Source organism: Pleuronectes platessa, chromosome 10, assembly GCF_947347685.1.
Source record: "Pleuronectes platessa chromosome 10, fPlePla1.1, whole genome shotgun sequence".
NCBI classification, from domain to species: Eukaryota; Metazoa; Chordata; class Actinopteri; order Pleuronectiformes; family Pleuronectidae; genus Pleuronectes; species Pleuronectes platessa.
In genome coordinates this window covers 24,739,481-24,767,452 of record NC_070635.1, presented here as the reverse complement: position 1 = coordinate 24,767,452, position 27,972 = coordinate 24,739,481, and the positions used below count along the sequence as shown (strand labels likewise).

Below are 27,972 nucleotides of genomic sequence, written 5' to 3'. Positions count from 1 at the left end.
ATTTACTGATGTCTATTTTTTCCTGTCGCTGCTGTAATTGTGCAAATTTCCCAACTTATCTTTTCTTATTTTATGGTTTAAGCAAACCAAATTTGTGATTGTGTGTAATCATTCCACTTTATCAAATGTGATTTAATTTACACGCATCATTCTGGCTATATTTGTATACTATTGTTCATTTTATTTGAATCCTGGCTAATTTGCTTGTATTTATCGGGTGTGGTGTTTAATCCTGGTTTATCATTGGTTTTTTATCGGCTATTGTGTTTAAATGCTCTGTTTGTCATACAGTAAGTTTGAATGATATATATATATACAGTATAATGCACATTCATTATCAATAAATAGGTGCAGTTTGGTCATTTTATTTAAGGTTGCCTTGTAAAAACTGGCTATAGGGACAGCAGATGAAAATGAGTTTATAAAGCTTACTGGCTCATTTACAGTATTTTGTCTGTTGATTCATGATCAAATCAATAAACAAATGAAATGAAACCTATAAGAAAGAGTTTACCTTTCATTCGATTACCTCTTTTATTCAGTCTTAAGCCTGAATTTCTTTTTGTGTAAAAATGCAGCATATACTAATTGTAATTGGCCTTTTTACAAGTGAACAGACCAGCAATAGATAATATGTGAACACAATGTAATTTATTCCATTTTCGCTATTTATAGACAGAGTAAAGAACAGGCTATAATGCCAACCACTAGCACTGTCATACAAGAGCAGGAACAATACATATACACGATTTATAGGTTGGGGTATTAGTGCATATATATATATTAGTCATTGCCTTGCGTCATTATATTGATTTAGTAGAAACTAAAGCTGCATTAGACTTATATGAAAATATGATTATATAAACTAAAGCTGCATTAGACTTATATGAAAATATGATTATATAAAATGTGCTGGAGAGGAGAGATGATAACAGATAAATGCGCACTGGAATTATTATTGTTCCTAATGTTGAATTATATTGATTTTAAGCCCTTTTGTTGACATCTTCTCAGACAGTATGTTAGAGCGCCATCTGCTGTTCTTGTATTATAATGTCTTCACAAAGCTGCAAATTTAAGCCTATATCCAGCGTGGCTTCAGAAAAGATCATACACCAGTATATATCTGCAATATTGACGAAAGGAACATGCACGTTAAACATAGTTAAATAAATTGTGAAGCAAATAATGGCAAAAAGGACAAACTTTGGGTCCTGATAGAAAATGAAGTAATAGTAGACAAGCTGTGTGTGTGCATTGGTGGCCGGCAGATGGGTGAGGGTTTTGGGGCTTACTGTCACACAGGCAACTGGAGGATGGGTAGACAGACTCACACAGGCGACATTCCCTCGGGGCTTTCACTGATAGACACCGATCACAAGGTCTTAACAAGGTTCCATTTAATGTGAGACTGTAAACAAGGTCAAAGGGATGTCGGGTTACAGCTGCCAGTCGCTGGCCAGTTTGTGAACCAGCAAGGTACCTCACATGATACTGGAAAGAGTCAGAGATGAGAAAGAAATATCAACACTATTTTACAAACTTTACACATTTGCAGAGGAGCAAACTTTAAAACACTGATTTGAGACAGGGGTACTGTTACAGCAGATTACACATCTGCAGCTGCTAAAGGGTAGGCAGAGTGGAAACATTTAAGTCAGACCATGAATCATGATTTGATTTCTATTTTAGAAAAAGCAACAAGGTAAGTCTAGACAGCTATAGCTTAAGGTTATACATACATGAAGATAATAGTTATCTACATGAGATGGACAAAAAAACTGAAATATCTTTCAGTTTTTGAGTTAGTTGATAATTTAAGTTACATATTGGTACTTCTGTCCATGTGACACCTTTTTATGTCTGACTAAAAGAAACAGTGAATATTTATTCTGATATGTGCACACACAGTATTGGATAAGTTGTGTATGTGAATATTGATGGAGCATTCACAGCCTAGACAGCTAACTGACTACTGGATGGTGTTGACATTGAGACACATTGTCATGTCAGAGTGTTGGTTGCCCTGGGCTGATTAGAGATTCAAAGTGAGGGTGGGGCAAAGAAAGTGAGGAAAACAAATGTTTGTCTGAGTGTGGCCCCGGGACAGACGCTCAGCACTGCACACTGACTGGTCTGGTTGCCATTCTATTGATTACAGACTGGGATGGGCAGTGGCCCAGCCAAGGCCTCTGGTACTGACTGTCTGGCCTGTGATCGATTAATTAACATTATATCATCCGCACTTTAATTCAGACAGGACCAGACACACAAAAACAACACTGTTGGTCCATAAACCAATTACATTTTTTGATTCACCTGCTGTTGTGCTTTGCCTGAATATACCACAGACATGTATGTGTGTAATATGTGGGATATTCCAAAGCCATTTTATTCTACAACTACATTTAAAGGGAAAATTATAGAAATAATGGTGGAGCTCAGGGAATGAAACAGATTCTTCTGTTCACTGATCAGATCAGCAACACTTTAATAAAATAGTTTTTCAATGATTAACCACATGAGGTACAAGGTGCCTCCTGTTCTGACGCAGAGACCCAACCCTTTGCTGCACGTCTCTCTCACACTTTCTGTCATAAAAAGGCCAAAAGTGCCCCAAAAACTTTACATTTTCTATTGAATAATCATTATTTATTTACTTACATACATATTTAGACAGATAGTATGTCTCTTTGTTACTGTTAGTCAAATCTGGTCTAACCCCACTGAAAAAGACAACAAAGAGTTTTCTCTGCATAAATAATGCAAACATGTGTTTTATAACTGTTGTTTCAAATGTTACACAAATACAACGTATTGTATATATTAGGTATATATAGCCAACCATTTCTTCTATCAAAATATGTCAACAATCAATAAAAATAACTCTCAATTTACTAATTATGTTGCAATGATAATCATTGACCTCTGGAGGGGGCCATAATACCATATTTGCTCAATCCTCTAAATAAGCGATTCGGTTTTTGTAAGGATTATGAACTACAAAGTGAGTGTTGCCACTGCGACTAAATAAAAAGACACCAAAGATGTCAGAGAGAGGAAGTTAGGAACTGGACTTCCTGTGAGACCAACTTGATGATGGCTATTCACATTTCTATAATAAATCTTCTTTGTTTAGTGCATCCTTTTCAGCAGTCGGCACAGATGTAATAATCAAACATGGAAAACATTATTTTAAACCATTTTTATTTGACAAAGAGTTTTGGGGTTATATCTTACACAGTCAAAAAAGTAATTGTCTAATAAAGTACAATTAAAAGTTCCATTTGAAAGATTTTTGATATATTATTGTAAAATGTTTCCAATCTTTCATCAATTTAATAAAACAGCATCTGTTTCACATTTCATCAGCTTCCATTTCATCTGTACTTAATAAATGATGGACTATTTATTATAAACCTGTGTAAACTACTATTCTACTATTGCAGGGAAGGTGCTAATAACAAGAAGTAAAGCTCAATACCTCCTAAAGTAGACCCACCAGAAGTATGAAACGTTCCAGTATTGGCTCTTGTATTGCCACCATACATCTCACAGTAATATATGAATGAGAAAATTCTGCACACATCCTCTCTCAAATGACTTGTGATGGTATTGCCCGTCAGTAGTTAGATTGTCTCTGCAGGGCTCATTCTGTCTCTCGGTCCAGTGTATTAAAGTTTGCATGACTGCACGGTCATGCTGTCGGCCGGCCAGCGGTAAGAGTCCACCACGAACTCGTCATAGTCGGTGCTGTAAGTCAGCGAGCGCACGTACGCTTCTTTGTCGGATGGCTCCGGGTGAAGTGAGGCCAAGTTGTGTTCGTAGGCATATTCCATGATCTGTAATGCACAGGAAGTTGAAGTTATACTGTAGTCATACCGATGTGGTGGGCTACTAGTGCTGCTTTATGTAAACAGAGCCCTCACCTTCACAGCCAGTTTGGCAGAGACTTCCCTGATGGAGCAGAGAGGAGGATACAGTCGTCCCTCTGACAGATCCTTCTCTGTCACCAGGTGAGCGAGAGTCTGTTAAACAGCAAACACAACTTTGCTGTTATCACAGAGAGAAATTATATAACATGTTAACGGGCTACATGAGTCCCAGTTTGTGCTGCCACTTTCCATTCATATTCAGTGAACACATTTATGGTTAAATAAATAAACAATCTGGAAAAAAAGAAATAACTACGATCAAATATAACATAAATTATGAAGAATAAAGTTTTAAATGTGATGTTATAGATCAGCCTGAGCTTTGGGATGATCTGTATCCTTCATAACCTCAAGTCAATCAAGTACTTGTTTTATTATTAATGATTTATTCATTAGTAGTTTTATACTTTCACACAACAAGTGATGTTTGACAACATGGTTAATTATTAATGTATTCAAATATAAAGCATTGTCATGGATTCACTTTTACAACAGTATTTGAAGTGACAGAAATTGGCAAACAACAACTTTAAAATGCTACACATCAGTAATAATGATGCAGAGATACAATATACAATATACAATATAAAACTCACAGGAGATATTTTTATGCTCTGAATACTTGAACTTGAGTTTCCTGTGTACTTTTTACTAGATTTTAGTGTATGACTTCTACTAGTTTTTTTCAGTCTCATTATGAAAAAAATAAGTTTGGAAATTCTTTCTCCATTGTTGTATCTAAAGTCAAATGACATTCTCAAAACATGCAGTAGATTCTCGAGATGTGGCCTGAATGAGACTTCAGGAGAGTAAGTGGAGGTTCAGTAAAGACATTCACAAAGTTACAAAGCTCTGCAATGCCATGCATTAATTTTGTGTGTGTATGTCAGTGTGTTACCTCTGCTGCAGTAAGGAAGATTTCCTCTGTAATATGACGGATGGCACATGCTGTGACGCCCAGGCCCACACCGGGGAAGATGTAGGCGTTGTTTCCCTGACCAGGATAGAATGTCCTCCCATCAGGCAGCGTGACAGGGTCAAAGGGACTGCCACTGGCAAAGATACCCTGCCCCTGCAATACAGAGGAGTAAGTATTCAACAATTGTTTTATTAGAGATAAGAGACAGAAATAATTCATAGTTATGTAGAGCATGTAGAGTGAGTACCTGTGTCAGTGTGTAACACTGCTCAGCAGTGCATTCAGCTTTGCTGGTTGGGTTGCTGAGGGCAAAGATGATAGGGCGTTCATTGAAAGACGCCATGTCCCTGATGATCTGTTCTGTGAACGCTCCGGGAATAGCAGCAACACCTGACACACAAAGCCATCGATGTCTAACATTACATTTATAACCATTTATAACTACTTCAGGTTTGATCAAATATTAATCATTATCAATCATAATCACAGATTTTTAAAACGTAAAAAAACAATAGAAAAGACTTAGTCATTTACACTTGTTTTTGGCCTAAATATCCTCTACCAGAAGAAGCGATGCTAGCAGATGTAGCGATGCGACCACGCACCCTGCACATGCTCTTGGGCGAGAGCTTATGTGCAGTGTGTATATGTTAATGTGAAGCCAGCTCCAGAGGAGGAAGTCAGAGGACATTTAGGCTAAAAACATGATGTAAATGAAGCCGTTTCTAGTCAATTCTGAATGTCGGGGCTTACGGACACTTGGATGACACCACCTGAACAGTATGGAGGCATTTAATGTCTTTTTTATGTTTTTGTTTTTTTGTTTGAAGAAATTGGCCATATTCTTCATTTGTATTGGATTTGGCTGCAGCACTGTTTACATCTAAAACTCCAGAAGTGTTTTGTAGACTCAATCACTTTATCCACCCCTCCATCGGCATAGTAGTGAGTAGATAAGGAGTGAATTTTCAACTATTCCTTTCAGGTCACTTGAAGTCAGGGTTAGGGTTATTATTTTTATAACAATAACTGTGTTTATTGTTGGACAATGAAGTTCTTCTGTATCTATCATGATGGTAGAGACAAACAACATGCATGTTGCTTTACCAATAATTGCTGTGGGTTTGAGTTTCCGGACCACATCCTCCAGTTTCTTCATCTGTGGGTGCTCATGAGCATACCTTTCCTTCTCATGAGTCAGGCTGTCCCGACCCTGAGGTGAAGAGGGGGGGCGTTAAAAACATAAAACCATCTGTGGAAACACTAAACACTTTAAAAAAAAACAAAAAAAACATGGCTGAATTCAACAGATTCAGCCAACAGATTTAGGTCTAATGCTCACAAAATGATGGATTTCTTGTGAGAATAACAACTTTGGATCAAGAGAGAGACAAGAGGAGATAAAAGAAGATGCACATGAGGATGGGAGAAGGCGGAATGAAAAGCAGAGGGATGAGAAAAAGACAGTGAAGAGGAGGTGAAAGTATGGGGGAGGAATAATAAATAACATGGATATTGTGGAGAAAACAGATGTATAACCCCGTGGAGAGCTCTTTTGCAGTGATTCCAAGGAAAGACCTCTGTCATAGAAATCAACAAACCACAGGAAATGTGTTTTTCTGGATAGTGGAGGAGGCAGTGATGACAAACTGCTCAGGAAGTTCCACCCTCACATATTCTCAACCTGGCTTTTGATGTCAGTCTCTCATGTTTCTATTCATTTCAGAAATATTTTATGTAAATATTTAAATCTTTCAATCTTTCATACTTACTGGCTTTTTTTTATTTTTTAGCATCCATATACATTGAGGCAAATAGATTAATACTGGACCATTCATTCAGGTCAGCTACAGCGCTTAGATCCCTTGTGTAGGTTGCATGTATTCATATGTGTATGTTTGCTGGATTTAACTAAGTCACCTTGACAATGAGACCCTTGGAATCAACCATCCAGATCTTTTTCAAGCCCTCTTCCTGTTTGAGTCCCTCCTTCTCCATGGCCATAGTGATGAGCTCAGCAATTCCCATGGCTGCCTGGAAGCAAGACACAAGGGAGAAATGATGATGAATCATAACGTTAATTAATTGTTCCACGCTCAACTCAAAGGTAAGATTAATCAAAAACAACGCAACATATTTGTATTGAAACTTAATGGAAGGATGCAGAATGGGTCAGGGGAGAACCCATTAAATGTTGATGTGCATCCGGATCAGGGGGTGGATCTAGGATTTTCTTTCCATTTAATTAAACATTATGAGATTTCACATTTGTAAAAGGAAATTATGAATGTCCCTTTATTTAATATGTGACATTGGGTGCAGATTGATTGAATTTTGACTGTTGGACGTTGGCGGGGGTGTGAGCTCTACTGAGTGTCATATAGTTTTCAGTTGTTTTCTCTCAATAAAATAGGTTTCAAATTCCCCATATTTCACTGGGAGACATGGTTGTGTTTTTTCATTCTTAAAGCTTGCATTTTGCTTTAACAGATACAGCAAAGAGCTGACAGAAAATAACACAACAAGAGGGGTGAGGACATGTGGACGTTCCCTGGCTGGGTCCTGAGCAGACAAATACCCATAGTCAGCCATAGTTAAAACACCTACCTCCCCTGCACCTTGGAAAACAATGGTGTGGTCACTCATTTTGGTCTTGGTGATGCGGAGGGCGGCCAGGAGTCCAGCTACTGCCACAGCAGCAGTACCTGAAGGTTACACATGAAGAGTTCAACCTACAATTAATGATATTCTTCATGAGATGAACAACATGATGCTACTGTTTTTGACTTTTTAAACTCAAGAAAAATATGTGTATCAGTCAATAAATATATTTTTATCAACTCCCGTAAAGATGTTTTTTGAGTGGGTCCGTGAGCCTGTGATCACACTGGCTCTTTCACAGTATGACACTGATCAACACTAATAGGCTAAGAAAAAGAACAAACTGCAATCAAACAAATGTGGATGTTTAAAAGACGAGTGTGTTTTTACAAAAAGGGGAAACTGTGGAGTCATCACTTGGATAAGCCCAGAGAGTTATACTGAGGCTTTCTCCTCAGATGTTTGTGTGGGGAGGGTTTTTGTGCTATTCTGTGAGATGTTAGCTTTATGAAAGAATGTGTGTTCTATTCTAAATTGCAGTGTTATGGGATGAGACATAATTACACTCTGCAACTTTGATGTTAGCATTCATTGCATAGAATTCAAGGGAGAGGTGTCAGTGTACATCTGAAGTGAACAGTGTAACTTAAGAAAACAATTTGGGATAAATGCGAAGAATTAACAACACAGTTTCGTTGAATTATTCACATCAGGGTACAGTTAGATTAACACAACAAGGACATTCTATAAAGGAGCTTAATTAGATACAAAATTATATGAGTGAGGTACAGCTGTGGAATTTTTTCCCTCTTTTTCTTTCATTGTTCCAGAGAAAAATGTGACTTAATCTCACTTGAAAAACAAAGAATATTTGTACCAATAGTATTCATATTTTTTACCTTGGATGTCGTCGTTGAATGTGCAGTACTTTTTGCGGTACTTGCTCAGTAGACGGAAAGCGTTGACATTTGCAAAGTCCTCAAACTGGATCAGACAGTCAATCCCATACCTGTGAAAAGGGAGTGGCTTTACTTTGAGTGAACCAACAGAAGAGATACCGGAATTAACTAAAGCAAGTAATGTGAGGGGTCATTTTCTAAACACAGGGAGAATAGCCTCTGCTTTCAAGCACTATTTCAGTCCATAGGGGGGCGCTCTTCCACTATATGACGTGGCACAGGGTTGATAAATGAAGAGGGGGGATGTCGACTCCTCAATGCCACTAAGTTCAAGAATTGTAATCACAATATTCCGAGTGACAGCTATATGAGCATGTTTCAAATGAAAACAAGTGGGAATCTCTGTTGTCAGTTATGTATAAAGTGGTGACTTTAAAGCCATGGAACTCTGTGCTGCGTTTTTTTTAATGGAAATTTAACAGGCTGACACCTGCTTCCCCAGCTGTTTGACAGCACCTCACAATGAGTTTTCAGTAGAGAAGGTCAAACCCCCACAAAAGGAGCTGAATCCCATTAACATCAAATTTGAAAGAATAGTGCAGAGCCCACCCAGTCCCCAGTAAAACAGCAGTGTTCAATTTAACACCATGCTGCTCAGACCACCTATCAAATGTAGTCAACATACACACACGCATGAGCCTGTGTCAGTAAGCCCCTACAATAACATATAACAAAATAACCCGTAAAACCAGTGTTATGAGTCTGTAAATTAGATTTAGCAACAGCAAGTTCCCAAGCCTTTCAACAGATGAAACTGAAATGTATCAAATATTTGCAGGGAGCTTGCTGCTGCTCAGGCTCGCCGATGATATACAGTTAAACATGTACCAAAAGAAAAAACAAAAAGTAGAAGAATGAACACTGATAAAAGTGCAAGATAGCATGCAGAAGAAAATAATGTATTTATCAAAAATATTTTTCTCTTGATAATTTGACAGGTCCTTGATTTTAAGAGATAGCAAGACAATTCTTTTTTTTTTTATTTGTTGGGGCTTACAACTGCCCACTTAAAAGTTAGATAACGAACCTATAAGGCTAACTTTGCCTATATGATTGTATTTTGTGCAAAAGGTCTGGATGCCTTTGTTAAGAATCATATAAAAGTGATTATAAACTCCATCCTGATAATGCATGCAGAAGAAATATAAATAAACAGTGTTGAGGAATTGTAAGGTGGCATTAGTTAGTCCTTGTAGTATTCAAGGTCAGATGTCTTTCAATCTAGCATTAACACTGTTTGGCCGTTTGGTTAATGTACTCATTTGAACAGGCTGCAGAGGCATTATTGTTATTCTTGTACTTTTTTCCAGAGCAGAGAAATGGTTTTAAGTATGAGGACCAACTGTTCATTACTCATTTAGATTCAAATGGGGTTGTTTAATGAATGGAGTCCATATGAACAGCCCCCTCTTGTGGTAGCTATTCATGACCTTGGCCCTCAGGATTTTCTGAAGACCTCAGAGTCCACAAGTCAAGATGAGTTTGCAGATGTTTTCAGAAATGGTTGAGGCCATGGAAGTCATTAAATTGGAGTTGTAAGATAATACATTTTATCTATTTTATTTAACTGTATAGTCAATTTAAGGCAAAATGTGATTAGAGCTTTGTATTTCCTGCATTACATTTCCTGCCTGCCAGCTTACTACATTATGAGTCTTTGTGTCAGCGTCCATGTTGTGTTCTCCCAACTTCTCCACTCAAACAAAAATCATTCTGTGTAAACGACATCCCTTCTCACAACATTGAGCTCAAAAGTTCAATTTGAATGCAGCTATAATGCCACATCAATGGTGCCCAAGGCTCATACTATTCAGACCTGCCCACCATGCAAAATGACAGAGAGAGCATGATTTCCCAGACAGAAGTTAAAATTGTTACAAATGTGGAACATATATTAAACACAGCTACAGGAGCATTACCTTAACCAGGGGAGATCTGTGTTTCTGAGTTTAGAATATGGTTTATAAAATGTTTTTAACAAAAACACTTCAAACACTTCAAGAAGCAGAGTCCACTCCCACTTCAGAAACTCTAAAGGCAGGATTAGACAATTACTAGTTGTTCTGTTCAAGGAAAATTCTTTCACAAGCTATAATTGCAGCTCAGACTTTGCAGTACACCAAACAACTGACTAATATTTTGCAACACACATTTCAAAAGCAGGAAATATGGGATAACTATGTGTTGTTACTCAAATTAAAGATGAGCAGTGTAATGCTTGAGTCAATTTCACAGATAGAAACAATGGTTAGGTTGTCTTAAACCTGTTTTATAAACACCAGCACCCATGTTTCAGTCAGTGAGTGAAAGAGGAAATTAAGAACAGGCTGAGCAAACAGAGGAAACCATCTGAAACACCTGCAGCCCACTGAGCTAACTGAACAACAGGAGAGGTGACAGGGGGATGAATGTTTGTATTCTCTCCTCACACAGTCGCCTTCTGCAGTTAAGGTTTCTCACTCTGTTTTCTCTTTCCCTTCCCTGTCTTCTCACTTTCTCTTTCTTCCTGCTCTATTTCAGCCTCTTTATGAAACCCCATCTAACTACTCTGGAAAAAAGGCATGTACATCTCAATAAAGCCGTTTCCTACTTGTTACAGTGGCTGCTAAACTGCTTATTTTCAGCTGGAGGAGGATGTTGAGCAGAAGCACAGAGAAAAGAAATGCAGGATGCGAAGCCACCTGAGTTTAGCTGTAATAAAACTTAATGTCCTGATCAGAGAGTGCTATTGGAGGGTCATTGTGTATCCTCCGCTCTGCCACACTGCAAGACACTGACGCCTAATACAGATTCAGACAGTTCTGCTGACTTACTGCCAACACGGCAGTAGCGTCAAAGAGAGAAATGTGTTTTCTATCAAGCTGAGAGCAGCACTAAAGCACAGAGAGCCTGTGTGAAGAGGAGGAATAATGAGGCCAAGAAAGGAGCTATAAATGTTTTTATTGTGTTTGGGCTTAAGGAGACATAGACAGAGACAGGCGACAAGCGACAGGATAGATGTGGCCTATCCCAAATGCCAGCACAGCTCCCTGTAGGATAGCATGGTGCATGTCGCTACGAGAGGTCAGGTTAGTTCACACAGAACCAAGCTGCTCATGCAGTGGAGTCTAACGAAGAGGACTTGGGGGTGTATCCTCTGCAGAAGTCAAACTACATGTTGAATTTCCTGTAACTATTCTCATCATACGATAAAGCCAGAGGATTATGCGCCCTGCCAAACACTGAACTCATAGATTTTTGTTCTTGTTTTATCGAGTGAAAAAATAAACATTTGACATGGATCTGAAAATGACTGAGCTGTGAACATGTGCACTTTTATGGGCTTTCACTGACCATCAAATACACAGTAGGACACAGTGTGGTGTTGGGACTTCAGAAAGAAAGAAACATCTTCCCAATGCAGAAAGAGTCATCTTTGGTTCTTGGTCTGAGCCAATAAAGATAGATGGGGTGTTTATAGAGGTTTATAAGATAGAGGGGGTGCGATTACAATTAGTCAGGGGTTCAGGTTTCTTGCCAAGGACGCTTCGGCATGCAGATGTGGAAGACTTAGGATTGAATCCCCAACATTTTGGTTGGAGGGCAACCCATCTACCACTCAGCAACAGCCGTAGTGTCACTATTATAATGTTGGTTGATAATGGTTGTTGATGTCATAATATTAGTTGATAGTGTTTGTCACTGTATTAACGCTGGTTGGCTGCTGATGACGTAGCGGTGGTGTCCCAATTCCTATTTTCCAGCCCTCTCCCTTGTGGCCGAACTATCAGCTAAGGGCACTTCATATCTAAGGGTAGAACCAAAGGAAAGGAATTGGTACAGGGCCTTAGTTGTGATGGTATAAGGTTTGTGTAAGGGTGTGGGGAATGCAGTAAATCAATTCGTTTTTCCTGTGGAGATAGTGAAACAAACGTGTGTGTGTGTGTGTGTGTGTGTGTGTGTGTGTGTGTGTTGGAGGCCATTTGTGTCCATTGCTTAATATGCTCTTTGGAAGTCTTTCCTTGAAAACCCTCTGAATAACAAAAGTTCCCTGGACAAAGAAGCAGAATATGCTTTTGTGTCTAAGTGTTTAATTCTCAAGGGCAGTACCCAAGCCAGGGCACACCCAAAAAGATGAAAAACACAGGCCATATTCCTGCCTGTGCTGGATCCATTAAATCAATCTATTAATCTCTCAGCAGCAGAGGAGAAAGATGGAAGGCGTGGGAAAGAGATTGTATACAGAATGTACCACAACTGCCAAAACCTGGGAAGTTCTTCTCTGGATCCTTTGCCTTACAGATGGCAAATAAAACATTCAATTTGAATAGACTTGACCAAGGTTTACATATGCATGGGCTGAATAAGGGAAAAAACATGTATACATAATTACTGTCACCAAATCATAACAAATTCGACACTGCACTCCCTCTGTCCCTGAACGTTACACATGCTGAGACGAAAGCCAATAAAATTAACGGTTCTCGATATGCGAGCCACAGACAGGGATATGTGGAATTAATGCATAAAATACATGTCTTTCCAGTGCTTTGTCAACACCAGTCTACTCAGTGAGCTTGGAGATTAAAAAGGAGCTGGTGGGAAAGTTCTCATTTCTGTCACTGGGATGAGTGTGTGTGTGTGTGTGTGTGTGTGTGTGTGTGTGTGTGTGTGTGTGTGTGTGTGTGCGTGTTTTGTGATCCAAGCTTGTCTATTCTTTGTTTTGGTAGCTGATCTCGGTGCCGTTAAGATTAGTGCATGCGAGTCTCCCATAGGGAAAGCATTGGCCCACCCCAAGGTCCCATCGCCAATGATGGCCAGGGGGGCTGAAGGGTGATGAGCATGTACCATGGCCTGGAGCAGGACAAAGACCCCCGGCCCTCAAAAGGATGCAGGCCCTTGAGAGCCTCACAGGTTCGTCTCAAGGTTGCCTCATCTCACAGGGAGTTTATTTTGCCCCAGTTGCAAATTGCATCTCTTGTGAGCAGTATCAGGGCAATAGATGGAGCATCTAAACAACATGAGACTAACATGAGACTTGAGAGCGAACCTTTCCATTGGCTGCATTGTTATATTCACTGTCTCAGTTAAAGGCAGGATTTGAGAGCTTGCTTGTCTTTGTGGCTGTGAATCAGCCATAGTAACATCTTTTAGTAACAAATATTAGTTTTGATTTCTAGATTTTAATTTGAATTGTGAGGTATTCTACCAAAAACTTGTTTGTATATCGACTGACTCCCATACACTGACTCCATGCCCTTTCTGACAGGTCAGAGGGTTTGCCCAAAAAGTTTACTGTTAGTATTTCTATATAAGAAATAGATACAATCAAATTATATTATATAAACTATTCACATTGTTCAAAATAAATAAATAAAATTAAAGGTAGAGCAGAAACAAAAAACAATTACTGGTATTTAACTTTACATTTGAAATAAAGATTATGTATCCAATGTCTACATGAATTTTTTTTTATTATTTTTGTGGTAACTGTGTATTTGTTTAATATCTGTGAGCTACAATCAAGATTTATTCAGTCTAGTTAGATGTTCTCTGATACTTTAATTGATCAATTTAGACAATGCAAACCTCCAGAAAATAAAAGAACGGCAGAAGATCCAGAAGTCCAACCTTTCCTGTCATGGGGCTGTTTAAACTATCTGAACCACACACACAGAATAACACAGAGCTCTTTTGTTCTCAGAACCTTTAACTATGATTTATAACTTCCTCACAATAGTTTTAGGATTTGAGTAAAAGAAAAAAACATTTTGTCATTGTTTGTTGGAGCAGTACTTCTACGGTTTCTAGGTACTGACAATACACTCCAATATATTGAGCGTAAATGCTTGTGGCATTATTATAATGATTGATAATGTGAAAAAGAGCATGAAGCATGAGACACCCAGTGTTTGCATGTGGCGAATCATTCAGACTTTTGGTGTTATGTCTGGGCCAATCTGGAGGATGAGCGATTTAACAAAAGACCCAGCTCCTTTAGGAAACACAATCCGGCTTCATCCGAATCTCTTGTGAACAGAAAGTATGTCACCTACAATGTACTTCCATATACTGAGGGGGAGTCTAAACGCAGAGGTAATGGTATGAACTGATACTTTCAGTTGGAGCGCATTCATGACCACCGTAGAGGACTTTGCAAAGAGGGGCAAAGACAAGGCTGCTCTATACAAACACAGCTGTCGAACCTGTGTGCATACAAGTGTGTTGGTGTACACACACAGGCTGTCTGTTACCTTCGTCCCTGAGGGGGTTTGGGGCTGCGGTCTTAATAAATCCCTAACCCCCCCCCCCCACACACACACACCTTACTCTCCAGAGAGCTAGCATCTCTCAGCACACATTATTTCTCAAATCCCCGAGCCATCATTAATGACAAAGACCCATTCTGCATTCTTTCTCCTCTCCTCTGTTGTCCCTTTCATCCATCCATCCATCCATCCCTCCTTTGGTCTGTCTATTCCTTATTCCCTCAGTGCCAAGAGTTTAAAATAGTTGGTGGCATTCCTGTAGTCTTTGCAGTCTACTAAGATCGGTGTGGAAAACACCTATAGAGTCTATAAAACATGTGTGACAGTTTAGATATCATGGCACAAAATATTCCTGACTGACTGTGTCTCTTCCAGTAAATTCATATCATGCTTTAGCTCCCCAATATATACATTTAATCTAATACTTATCTTGTGTCTACGAATGCACTGATAATACCTGTTCAAGCAATGTTTGCTGAAAAAGATTTTGCCCTGATGTTTTAGAAAATTACTGGGTACATTTAGGAAATAATGGGCTTGGACCTTGACTGCAACAGAAAGTTTAAGAGAGAGACGAGAGTGAGATGTAGACAAATACATTGTTGGCTTTTACGAATGATTAAATAACAAAAATATAGATTACCAACCTTGCCTTTTATAGGAATAGTTTGTCATTTTAGTGAATGTGCTTCTTTGCTTTCTTGCCTAGAGTCAGATAGGAAGATTGATTGAATTTTTTTGACATGTCAATACACCTTGGAAGAAGAAGGTGTGAAGATGTTCTGTCTGAATGTCTGTACAAAATAGAGTCAAAGTGCTGCTGCTGTGTGACTTAAGCCACTGTTTTGTTAATTACAGTGTAAAGTTTTCGTTCTGAGCACATCCCTCAGCACCTCTAAACAGAAACATTCTGCACACACACCATCAAAATCTGAGGTGTGATGAAAGGTGACAAAATGGTGAGTGGCTGCCCTGAGAGAAAATACAGAGTTCATAGTTTCACATCCACCGCTGAGCCCCTTTCATCCTCTGTAAAGTGTTGTGGGTGTGTCCAGGAGCAATGAGATTGTGAGATAATTTATTTCTGCCTGTAGACAAAACAAGTCAACACATAGGTGATTGTTCCACAGGAGCAGATTCCTGGAGAACAGAAGGTCTGGTCTGAAATCAAACGCTCACCGTGCTAAGCATTTTTTAAATCGTGGATCAAAAAAATCTCTCCAGACTTTGGCTTACTGATGATGAGTCAATTTAAAGTATTTTAGTTCATGTTTAGTTTCTAAGAAGAATAAACATGAATATTACTTAAAAGACTGCAGAGCTGTAATCATTCATTCAATTTCTGAGCCCATAATTATTCATTTTCCGCCAATCTGGCTCCTATGGGGAAAAAAAGCATCGCTGCTCCCTGTAGTTGAGAAGCCACCCGGTTATTAGAGTCCTGGCTTCCTGTTGCCAGCTGGAGGGGGCCCAGACCCAGGCTTCTCCCTCTGGACTCTGCTCTCTCTGGGTTAGTACAAAGCTTATCCAGGCCCATGTGTGTGTTTGTGTGTGGTTACTGTGGCACCAAGATACAAAGCAATTGGCTACAGGAGCCTTGTTAAGGACAGGAATGCAGTAAACATATTAGGGAGAAGCTCTGAAGAGGATCACAGATACAAATGTCAGTTTAATCAATTCATATATTGGTACATGCCATCTAAATGAGTAACAATATGGAACAGTAAACACACCCAAGTCAAGAAGTAAGAATGAACCCTTCTATGACCCACTGCTGAATGTAAACATGACAGAAAAACCCTGAAGTTCACATCTTGTGTGGAAAGGGACGATATAACCAGATAGTTTTCCCTGGACAGAATAAATGGAGTCACCATAGACAAAACAGATTCTTCCACAAACCAGTTGTCACCCACTATTCATGTAAGCATCTCTGAACATGCTCCATCATGTCCCCTAAGCATTCAGAATTAATCAATCACCAATTTGAAGACCTGGACTTTGCTTAAGACCTAGCTGCTCTCTCCTAAATAACACTAACCCTGCAGGAGGAAACTGATAAGCTGAACACCTTCGCCAAACTTAAAAAATCTAAGTGATGTCCATAAATGCCAACCCAGATGCAGCCATCACAGTCAACAGTGAACCCATTGACTATGTCGAGGTCTCCACCTACCTTGGCAGCCTTGTCATCAAAGAAATTGCAGCACAAAATTACATCAGATCAAGGCTTGGAAAGCATGCAGAGCATTAGCAAGACTCCAGGGCATCTGGATGTCAAAAAAGTAGGCTATAGTTTTCCTTTATGGTTCAGAATGCTGGCGGTTCGTATAAGGTGACATCAACAATATAAAATAAAAAACTTTAAAAGGTCACTCAGAGCCAAAGTGTGGTACAAGAGATCAGATGTTGGCAGATACAATGACTACAGCATGTCTGGGCCAGCATACCAAAGACATAGAATACACAAACTAGGTGTGACATGGGAAGAAGCCCAACATGTAGCCCAAGACAGGCCTAGATGGAGGCAGATTGCTGATGCATTATACAGTTAGGTCCATAAATATTTGGACATTGACACAATTTTCATCATTTTGGCTCTGTATACCACCACATTGTATTTGAAATGAAACAATCAAGATGTGCGTTAAGTGCATACTCTCAGCTTTAATTTGAGGATATTTACATCCGAATCAGGTGAACGGTGTAGGAATTACCACACATTTTATATGTGGCCCTCCCTTTTTAAGAGACCAAAAGTAATGGACAAACTAACATAATCATAAATGTAATTGTCACTTTTAATATTTGGTTGCAAATCCTTTGCAGTCAATGACAGCCTGAAGTCTGGAACTCATAGACATCACCAGACAATGGGTTTCGTCCCTGATGATGCTCTGCCAGGCCTCTAATTCCTGCTTGTTCTTGGGGCATTTTCCCTTCAGTTTTGTCTTCAGCAAGTGAAATGCATGCTCAATTGGATTCAGGTCAGGAGATTGACTTGGGTATGGCAGAACATTCCACTTCTTTGCCTTAAAAACTCTTTGGTTGCTTTCGCAGTATGCTTCGGGTCATTGTCCATCTGCACTGTGAAGCGCAGTCCAATGAGTTCTGAAGCATTTGGCTGAATATGAGCAGATAATATTTCCCGAAACATTTCAGAATTCATCCTACTGCTTTTGTCAGCAGTCACATCATCAATAAATACAAGGGAACCAGTTCCATTGGCAGCCATACATTCCTACGCCATAATACTACCTCTACCATGCTTCACTGATGAGATGGTATGCTTTGGATCATGAGCAGTTACTTCCCTTCTCCATACTCTTCTCTTCCCATCATTCTGGTACAAGTTGATTTTGGTCTCATCTGTCCATAGGATGTTGTTCCAGAACTGTACAGGCTCTTTTAAATGTCGTTTGGCAAACTCTAATCTGGTCTTCCTGTTTTTGAGGCTCACCAATGGTTTACATCTTGTGGTGAACCCTCTGTATTTGCTCTGGTGAAGTCTTCTCTTGATTGTTGACTTTGACACAGAAACGCATACCTCCTGGAGAGTGTTCTTGATCTGGCCAACTGTTGTGAAGGGGTTTTTCTTCACCAGGGAAATAATTATTCAGTGAAATAGTCATCCACCACAGATGTTTTCCGTGGTCTTCCGGGTCTTTTGGTGTTGCTGAGCTCACCAGTGCGTGCTTTCTTTTTAAGAATGTACCAAACAGTTGATTTTGGCCACACCTAAAGTTTTTGCTATCTCTCTGATAGGTTTGTTTAGATTTTTCAGCCTAATGATGGCTTGCTTCACTGATAGTGACAGCTCTTTGGACTTCATAATTAGAGTTGACAGCAACAGATTCCAAACACAAATACTTCACTTGAAATGAACTCTAGACCTTTTATCTGCTCCTTATCAATGAAATAACTAGGGAATAACACACACCTGGCCATGGAACAGCTGAGCAGCCAATTGTCCAATTACTTTTGGTCCCTTAAAAAGGGGGGTGCCACATATGAAATGTGTTGTAATTCCTACACCTTTCACCTGATTTGGATGTAAATACCCTCAAATTAAAGCTGGAAGTCTGCACTTAAAGCACATCTTGAGTGTTTCATTTCAAATCCATTATGGCGGTGTACAGAGCCAAAAGGATGAACATTTTGTCAATGTCCAAATATTTATGGACCTAACTGTAGCTCTCAAGGGATGAACAGGATTAAGATAAGATAAGATTCAGATGTACTGCATTTCATAATACTACATTTTGATCGGGTAATTGTGTATAATTTTTAAATGGATGTTGCCTGCTGACAGTTCAGTTGTCTTCCACGTAGCTGGTTAGTTGTCCCCCCATCTTGACTGGGGCAAATCATTCCAATAAAATCAATAGCTCCAACTTCTCTGATCACTTTCAATAGGCTAATGCCATTCAGACAGAGAGTAGACTTTTGACTGATATTGCCTAGCAACTAAGACTTCAAAAGAAGCTGCAGCTGAATCACTGGTGACGGAGATTCCAGACCCTTCAATCCCAAAAGGTTTGGCAGCATCTGCACACACTGACCATGCTAAACTGCTCAACATATTTCTTTTAAGAGCACCGTGCCCTGTCTGTCTTATGATGACAATTGCAGACCCGGAAGAGAAGCGGAGCAAATGAAAGGATGGCTGATATTATCATACCTGTTGGACACAGCCTTCATAAATTCATCCAGCAGGTCATCGTAGGCCTGGCCTCGGACTCTCTTGTGCCTCAGCCCGATGTAGAGAGGGTCCTTCAGCAGTTCCTGGAAAAACACATGGAGGCAGAGATCAGGGCAACGGATGAGGGAATGATCAAAGTGAAGGACAGCGAAAGGACCAAATCACATATTTTACCAGAGAAACTGTTTCAAACATTGTGATATGATGCAAGTAAAATACAAAATACCCTCACAAAAATAAATATATCTGTATTTGATATTTCAATTTAAGGTTATACACAAGACTTTAAACATTACTAAAGCCCCATGCAGCGATGTTGGGACGCTCACTGTCCTCGTGCTTCGTTGCTGGAGGTTGGTCGACACGGCTCGGTATTCCTTTATGCATTTACACAGTCAATGAAGGCGTTTAATGAGATGAAATAAAATTCCTGGGTTTTATTAAAACACCAACATTTGGAACAGTAAAGAAAGGAACATTAAAGAACATGCTGGACCTGACTTCACATGAAGCTACTAAATAACCAATAGGAAATGGTGTGTGTGTGTGTGTGTGTGTGTGTGTGTGTGTGTCCCACAGTCTTAATGTCCAGAGTTCAATCCATATATATACAATGTCCATTTTAGTCTCCCCCACAAGCCCAACACAGTTCAGTTCAATCCAGTCCAAACAATGAAGAGCAGAAAAAAATCAATTATTTTCATTCATGCCTGTCTTTCACTACCCGACCTGCCTGCCTTTGCACACCCTGCTTGAGCTCTAACAACACATGACTAGAGTCTTCACGAATAGACATACAGTACTGAAATGGAGACGATAGTCAGAATTTAGCGAGCAAGCGACTGAAAAGTTGGCTTCTAGTTGTTGTCTGTCAGTGAACTTTCATGTGTTTTTGGGGGTGTAGCTTTGACTAGAGGGTCGGATGGGAAGTATTGGTTTAGTATATTTACTTTTGCTAGCTTTTCCAGGGATACAAACCCTAGCTTTAACTGGTTACTCTTTACTTTACTGCTGAATTGATTTACGTTACAATTAATTCTGGTGTATACTAAATGTAAAGGTAGGTTGGTTTGTATATTAAGATGCCTAAATAAAAATATATGTAGGTTTAAGAAAGTACTTGTACATCTCCTGCATTCTCATATAGAATATGAACCCCAGTTTACCAGGAACAACAGAGGAACTATTTTTTATCAGAATGTATGAAATTGAGGAGACAGTGTGTGTGATTTGTATTATGTCTGGAAATTTGTTGGATGTGAAATTCAGAGAGAGAAGAGTAATATATCCTGCATATAATGTGAGCACACCCGCACACATGTACACACAGCGGTTTCTCTGTAGACCTTAGACCCCGGCTATAACGTGAACCATGTGTGTGATCCTACACAGCACAAGCAACAGCTCCTGTCATGTTGATTCACACACAATCTGCAAATCCATCTCCAGCAAATCAAAACCTTGCAATTTTCTTCATTTGTATCGTGATATTACTCAGTCAGTGTCTGGTTGTACTATGATGAAATTACAACTCTCCTAGGGCAGGATTTAGAATGACAAGGCAGAAGTTATACAGGAGTATGAATGAAAATAATAAATGTAAAGATGTCACTGTAGTCTCTTGACTGTAAGAAACAGGGCTACGGGAACTATTCTTTAAATTCCCTTTAACTAAACAGTCCCTTGAACTAACCATTACAGCTGACAGGGTTAACTTTGACATTTGCACATGGTAATTCAAGGAGAGGGATGCATGACGTGTACATATTAAGAGCAGAGGTGACTATGAAGGTGTGTGTGTTACAGAGAGAAGAATGTAGAGAGAAAGTGATCGGGATGAATGAGGTAGATGCCACTTAACCGTGTTAGATTGTTAACAGACTTTAAGGTATCGGCCTGTATTTCATCAGATCTCTAACATGCTGCACCTGCCTGAAATACAGTAACTTGGCTGTGTGTGTCAGTGTCCAACAGGCAGATTCCCACAGAATCAGATTTTAGAGGATAGACTCATATATTTAAATGTGCCACACAACCTCAAAGAGTGGAGAAGTGATCCGGAGAGTTGTCATGCCACATTGGGATAGGCGACCTTTACTTGTGGAGATGGATAATTAGAGGCTGCCACTCGATGAGCGAGTCTTGGACAACGCAGCGACCACCTTTCCATGACAGGGTCATGTTCGAGAGCAGCTCAGAAAGTTTATTTTGGGCAATATTTATTTGAACTTGACAACTCATTTCCTGGCAAGGTTTTAATGGGCTGTAATGGTCAGGGGGTGGCCAAGTTCAACTGTTACCAAAACAAGCAAAAACATTTTCATGCGATCCCACAGAGAAGTGGACTGATATCAGAGCGAGATCTTGGTGGCAATTTCACAAGATGATGCAACAGCATGCAAGAGGAAAGATTTTATGTCGAGTTGTTTGGCTCTGCTGCTTCACTTGCAGATAGAAGTGACACAGGTAGTGGGTTTCGAGAGGGCTGACCTCGTTGACAATGTGTTGAACAGTCGACACAAGTCGTCTGTCGGGCTGAGCTGTTCTTTGTGTTGTACGGCTCCATTTCTGTCAAGAGGGATTAATCCTCATGTTTGGTTTTACAGTCTCTGCTTGCTGAAGTCACAGGAGCCCCTTATTTTCACTTTCCACTGTTGACTGTCAGATTTCAGTAAAGTAAAGTGAGGCCAGATTCCACACGCCTTAAAGGGAAAACGGAACTCTTGATGAGGGAGTTTAAGTTAAGCTTTACTAAAATTGTAGCCTGACGTTGTCATACTCACAATTCTAGTCAGAATGTGAGTCTGATACCGCTCCATTGGGCTGTGATCATGGGGCGTGTTTCAACCGAACCAGAAAAAAAAAAAGCCTCTTGTCTCAATTGGATAGACCTACAATCAATCAGAGCAACGTAGTATGTGACGTATGTTAAGTGACGCATTGTGAGTTATTTACTAAAGCCGGGTTCACACCGGACGCTGAAGCGATGCCAAAGCGAACTTCAGCGCAGCGCCAAGCCTTAAATAACAGATGGCTCCCATCCACTCCCATGTTAAACCTTTGTGCGGGTCACACCGGACGCTGAAGCGCCGCGCTGCACCAAGGCTGCCTCGCACCGTGCAGCGATCGTTTCCGCGTCGAGTCTATTTTTTGCGCTTGACGCGAGCGTATCCAGCAGGAAACACACTGAAAAATAATTTTAAACGATATTGATGACATATTTTATATGATATAAATGATCAAATATGCATCCCATACTTTGAACTCCCTTCTGTTGTCCTGGAGTTTTAATTTGACCAATGACATTATTAAATGTCCCCCTCTGCCCATCCACTACACCCACACAAGCAGTCATAAAGATAAAAAGAGAGAGAGGGGGGGTTACGTATTCTCCACATAGGCTTGAGTATATGCTTTTATACTACTGGATCAACGGGTGATATTATTAGCGCTGCCCAGCGGTTCAGCGTCGCTTCAGCGTCCGGTGTGAACAGCCAAGCACAGGCGCGATAGGGATTAGCGCGGTGCTTTGGCGTCGCCTCCGCGTTCTCTGTTCCTCTTTCAAAATGAATGCGCTGTCGATGTCTTCTAAAACAGACTAAATGGCAGCATCTACACATCTCAGCTCTCCAGCGGCAGGCATGTTTGTTGAAAACGAAATCAACCCAAGCGCACTTTGATGACATGGTTGAATACGTTCCCGTTGATCATTTGTCCATCAACGGGACATCAAGAATAGCCTGGACCTGTGGAAGATAAAAGGACACCCAAATTTGGACTCTTAAAGCCCCTCCCCACGTGACCACAAACATCAGATTGTCCAGGATGACATCACTGACTCTCATTTTAGACTGAGTAAGTTTGTGTTGAAGTTACTCCAGGGGGGTTCTGTGAAAAGAGAGATAAGAGCTGTGCAGGTAGTGAGATTATGTTACTGTTCTTACACAGCTACTTTTCCTCGACAGAAGAAAAATAACAACTCTGCAGTGGCTCACTTTCTGAATCTCTTAAACAGAACAGACCTTTACAGACACTGAGGCATTGTCCACACTACTGGAGAAAGATAGGATATTTTCAACTCCTTGAGGAAAATTGTCTTTGTCCACACAACCTTTGATTTGGAAATTATGTCCAGACAAGGGCACAAACATGACTACAACCACTAGTTTTTTCCGATGTTATTAGAACTAGCACTGTTAACCAAACATAGAAATACCAGTATATAGGCATGTTGTTTTTTCTGATGCATGCTCATTCACCAGCAACAGTAGGAATGCAAAGTAAGCTGGGGTTATATCGTGGTGAGCAGGAGGACCCAAATGCAGCAGGCAAATTTAGGTGGAAAAACTAAAATGTCTTTAATTCAAGCAAAGGCTCTTGCAGATGAAAAGCAGAGTCCAAAAATCTAAACCCAAACAATCAATATACAGAGAAACATCAGGAAAGGTTTTGGCACACACAACCAACATGGAACAAGGGGAACGAGGGAAGCAAGACAAACTGACAAAGATAAAGGGAAGCACAGAGACTTATATACACAGGGGAGGCAGGGATGATGCATTGAACACAGGTTAAACGTATTAGAAACAGGTGAAGATGATCACAAGAGTGGGGAAATAGGACAAAGGCAGGAAATCAAGTTGTAGACACACAAGGAGGATAATTTCAAAATAAAACAGAACTCAGAATGAACACAAATCTAACCACAAGGAGAACCCAAGTAAATGTCCACAAACTAAGGCATCCAAAACCAGAACCAAAACAGTCTTTAAGTTTTTCTTCAAAAGTTAATCGCCATAACGGCAGAATCATGACAGCTGGGACATCATTGTTTCCATAAAATTCTGTTTTACATGTACACAAAGGTACACAGAAACTGGAGTTTTTCCAAAGCTCCAATTTTTGTACACTGGTTAAAGCACTGGTTGCGTTTAGACAAGAGGCCCATACACAAAGGAAAAAGTTTGTTTTGCAAAATGTCAGCATTTAATTCGAAAAGGCATAAATCCTCTCATGATCAATGTAATAGTAGTAACAAAATTGTCATCTAATTCATAATCAAAAAAATAAACCTGTAAAGTTCACAAATGTTTGCTTATAAATTTATCGAAAAAATAACAATACAAAGTCAATCTTGGTCAGGGGATTTGCCTTTATGATTGTTTGGATGTCTGCCTGCTTGCCTCTATATCTACTCCCATATCCCCTCAAGGACAATCCCATAATAGCAGTCATTTAAATAATTAGCTGGAGCTACTGTTGCCTCATAGCCTTTCCCACCCTCATCTGCTTCCATTAGGGCATTTACAGTCTGGGCTGCAGCGAGGCGGAGCATCGAGGAGCAACAGGCAAGTTTGCCTGGCAAATAAAGCCAGTCAAGAAAAACGACACATATACAGCCCACCCATTTATCCCATTACATCTCATTTAGCTTGTCATCTCTTCAGAGTAATAGAAAAAGAGACTAATGTAAGCAGCAAAACCATGTGTGTGTATGTGTGCTCTGGCAGGCAAGTGAGTCTCTGTGTATATAGTATATAAAGTCTCTGCTTCATACAGTACCTGACCTATAGATAATATAATATTAAAGAAATGAGGAAAATTATCTTATATCCTTCTTTCCAAGAGTTAGGAAGATTTGGTTGTAGTAAATCTCATGTTCAGCATAATACGTCAAAATTTCAATGATGTAATAACTTATTTTATATAAGGTAAAGGAAATGTGGTTAGTTGCATTATTTGTTTTTATCATTTTTGTTACTCCAGCTCCATCACAGATGCCTTTCAACAACCACCAAGCATCCAAGCTATCACATATTTAAAGCATATTGAATAGAAAACAGTATATTAAAGGTATTTACTGACCAACAACAGCTACCTTATCATTTGCTTTGACCACACACAGCAGCACTTCTAAGTAAAGCCAGGAATTGTATACACCCTCCAGCTTTAAACATAACCAGGTACCTAATTTTAGCAAGCCTTTCAAAAAGACTTCAAATAAGAACATTTTGGTGTGGAAGATGTTGTACAAACCACAATTTTAGTTTTCCCTATCTATCCAGCACATTTGTACAGCGTCTGTACATAAATATGGTGCAGGTTGCTGTATTTGTCAAGTAAAAACTGCGGCACATAACTTATCCTCAAACCAGAAAATGTTGAACATTCTTGTCTGATTTTGTGCAGATTAAAAAAAAATTAAATACAATGTGTTCATCAATGTACTTCATAGGTCTCGGCAACTATTTTCATTAACTTTGGAGAGAACCTGGCTAGCTGTTTACCCCTGCTTTCAGTCTTATGCTAGGCTAAGCTAATTGTCACGTGGCTCCACTTTAATACATAGACATTAGAGTGGGTTCAATCTTATTTACTTTTTTTCCTAAATTCTACATTATAAGTTTATAGGCTAAAATGTTCCGTGGAAATTTCAATGTCAAAGGCAATTTGAAGTTCCAACGGTTAAAGTCCAACTGCGCCACCTCAAGTGCAACAGATTCATCAATAAGCAAGTGTGTCTCTTCTTCCTGCTTTGGCATATGGTGTAAGGCAACTTGAGGACACACGAAATTTGGGATCAAATGGCTAAAAACTTTAACCTGCAGGTCGTAAAAAATCGAACCCATTCAGAATAGTAAAGTGTCAATGACAGAAAAGATGCTAGTAAAGGAACTTGGTAATCAAAAGGTAGGGCCATAACAAGTAGGCTATAAAGTTAAAGCGGTGAGGTGGATGACTTGGCAGAATGAAAAGATTTAGCTCTAAATCCAGTTCCAGAGGCACAAAACGAGTAATGTAGCTATATCTTTTATAGATTTTCAGTTTTTTCTGTAGTCCTTAGTAGTAGGACTTTTAGATGAAGCTTCAGGTTAAGTACTGCAAGAGAGAGAGAGAGAGATCTCAGGCCATTATAGAGGCCATCACTTGCATGAGCTCAAGGTTTTTATTTGTCTTTTCTCTGACCAGCTCTGACTACTCCTCTATTTTCCTACTTATATTTGTTCTTGTTAAATTTTATTCTCAAAGTCATGTACCCTGAGTCATGTCTGTCATCCCAAATCCATATGAGACATTTGCTTGAAATGAAACTGAACTCCACAGTCTTAGTCATCTGGAGACTATCAGAAAATGAAGAACAGCTCTGACAGGTAGAGCTCAGTTTTGCTGGGAACACACGCAACTGAGGTGGCCGCACCCTTGGCCAAGAAAGATCATTGTGTTTAGAAGTGCACACAGACTATTCTTAGTCTGTTTAAGGCTACACACACTCATGCTGCCCTGCCCAGGGCTTGAATCATCTCTCAGAGCTGCCACAGAGAACAAGGACCACTGTACCAGGTGGATAACAACTACTCTGTTGGCTGCTACTCTCACAGGCTTCACAGGGGAGAGGTGCTTTCCCAGCTGGCATCCGTCAATGGAGCTGCTTACCTCACTTATGTAAAGGGTGTTTCCTGGCTGTAAAGTATTAGAATTGTTTTCTTTTTCTTGGCTATTTCTGAGGTGAGACCTAACTGGCTACGCTGGATTCTTAAGAGCATTTCCCACTGCTGGCATGTTATACTGTGGCATTTAATGTTTTTCTTGGAGCAATAATTGAAATTTAAGGGTCTGGGGCAGTAGAGTTGAGAGTTCAGCAGGAACGGCACATGCTTACTAGGTAACTAGGTTATATAGCAAGGTGGGCAAGATACAATAGCTATTTTAGTTTCTTTTGGTTTCTTGTTGATGTTCAGTTGAGGTGGTTCTGGCATCAAACCAGTATAGCTGGACGAGACCCAGGGGTAGACCCAGAACATGCTGTGCGAACTACATATCCCATCTGGACTGGTAATCCCCCAGGAGAATTTGTAGAGGGTGGGAGAAGGGTGCCTGGAACATCCTGCTTAGCTTACTGCCTCTTCACCTCAAGTTCGTATAAGCAGTCGAAAATGGATAGATTGATGGCTTCTTCTAAAGAATCACCACGCTCTATCTGAGTCGTAAAGGTCACCTACCATACACTTAACAATTGGGGGAAATGTAATGATATCAACTCATTATATCCTGTATATTTAATTTGTATTTTGTGCTAATGCTAATTATGCACACACTACCCTTAAATTAGAAAAAGAACAAGTAAGCATTCACCTTGTTAGCATGTTGTTTTGCTAATGTTACCATTTAGCTCAAAGCACTAATTACTAAGCCACCTCACAGACCCATCAGTTTGGCTTGGAGACGATAGACTGTATATACAGATGGATGCCAAGATAGTTCCCCAAAGATGAAGCTAAATTATCTTGATCATCCCCTGGTGGCTGGCTACAGAACAGGTCATACAAACCACCTCCCACTAAGCCTGTGAGTGGATGGGACATGGATCAATTTTAAACTAAAAGTTCACATTAAATACATTTCTTCATAGATGGTTTCTGTCATTCTAGGTAGTTCTTATCGCCAAGTGTCCAAGTTTTAATTTTCCTTTGTGAGTTTTGGCTCCAAATAATGTCTAAAGCACAAAATGTCACCTCCTGTATCCTGGTTATATTAAGTACATTTTTTTATAACAACAGGAAAGAGATAATTGCTGTTGAGAATCACGCCGGGTTCAAACCGGATGCGC

The 27,972-nt window shown here is 39.8% G+C and overlaps 1 protein-coding gene across 2 annotated transcripts in view; it reads right to left on the bottom strand.

Annotated features, from left to right (window-relative positions):
- Nucleotides 1-3,190: 3,190 nt before the first annotated feature.
- Nucleotides 3,191-27,972, bottom strand: part of me1 (malic enzyme 1, NADP(+)-dependent, cytosolic) — a 91,109-nt gene continuing 66,327 nt past the window's right edge. For both annotated transcript variants that reach the window (XM_053433422.1, XM_053433423.1), the window contains exons 6-14: nucleotides 19,344-19,447; nucleotides 8,355-8,464; nucleotides 7,462-7,559; nucleotides 6,775-6,888; nucleotides 5,962-6,067; nucleotides 5,102-5,244; nucleotides 4,834-5,007; nucleotides 3,930-4,028; nucleotides 3,191-3,842 (exon numbers count right to left, since the gene is read on the bottom strand). In XM_053433422.1, coding sequence (XP_053289397.1) covers nucleotides 3,675-3,842; nucleotides 3,930-4,028; nucleotides 4,834-5,007; nucleotides 5,102-5,244; nucleotides 5,962-6,067; nucleotides 6,775-6,888; nucleotides 7,462-7,559; nucleotides 8,355-8,464; nucleotides 19,344-19,447 — 1,116 coding nt within the window. In that variant the 3' untranslated portion in view covers nucleotides 3,191-3,674. The remainder of the gene's footprint in view (nucleotides 3,843-3,929; nucleotides 4,029-4,833; nucleotides 5,008-5,101; nucleotides 5,245-5,961; nucleotides 6,068-6,774; nucleotides 6,889-7,461; nucleotides 7,560-8,354; nucleotides 8,465-19,343; nucleotides 19,448-27,972) is intronic.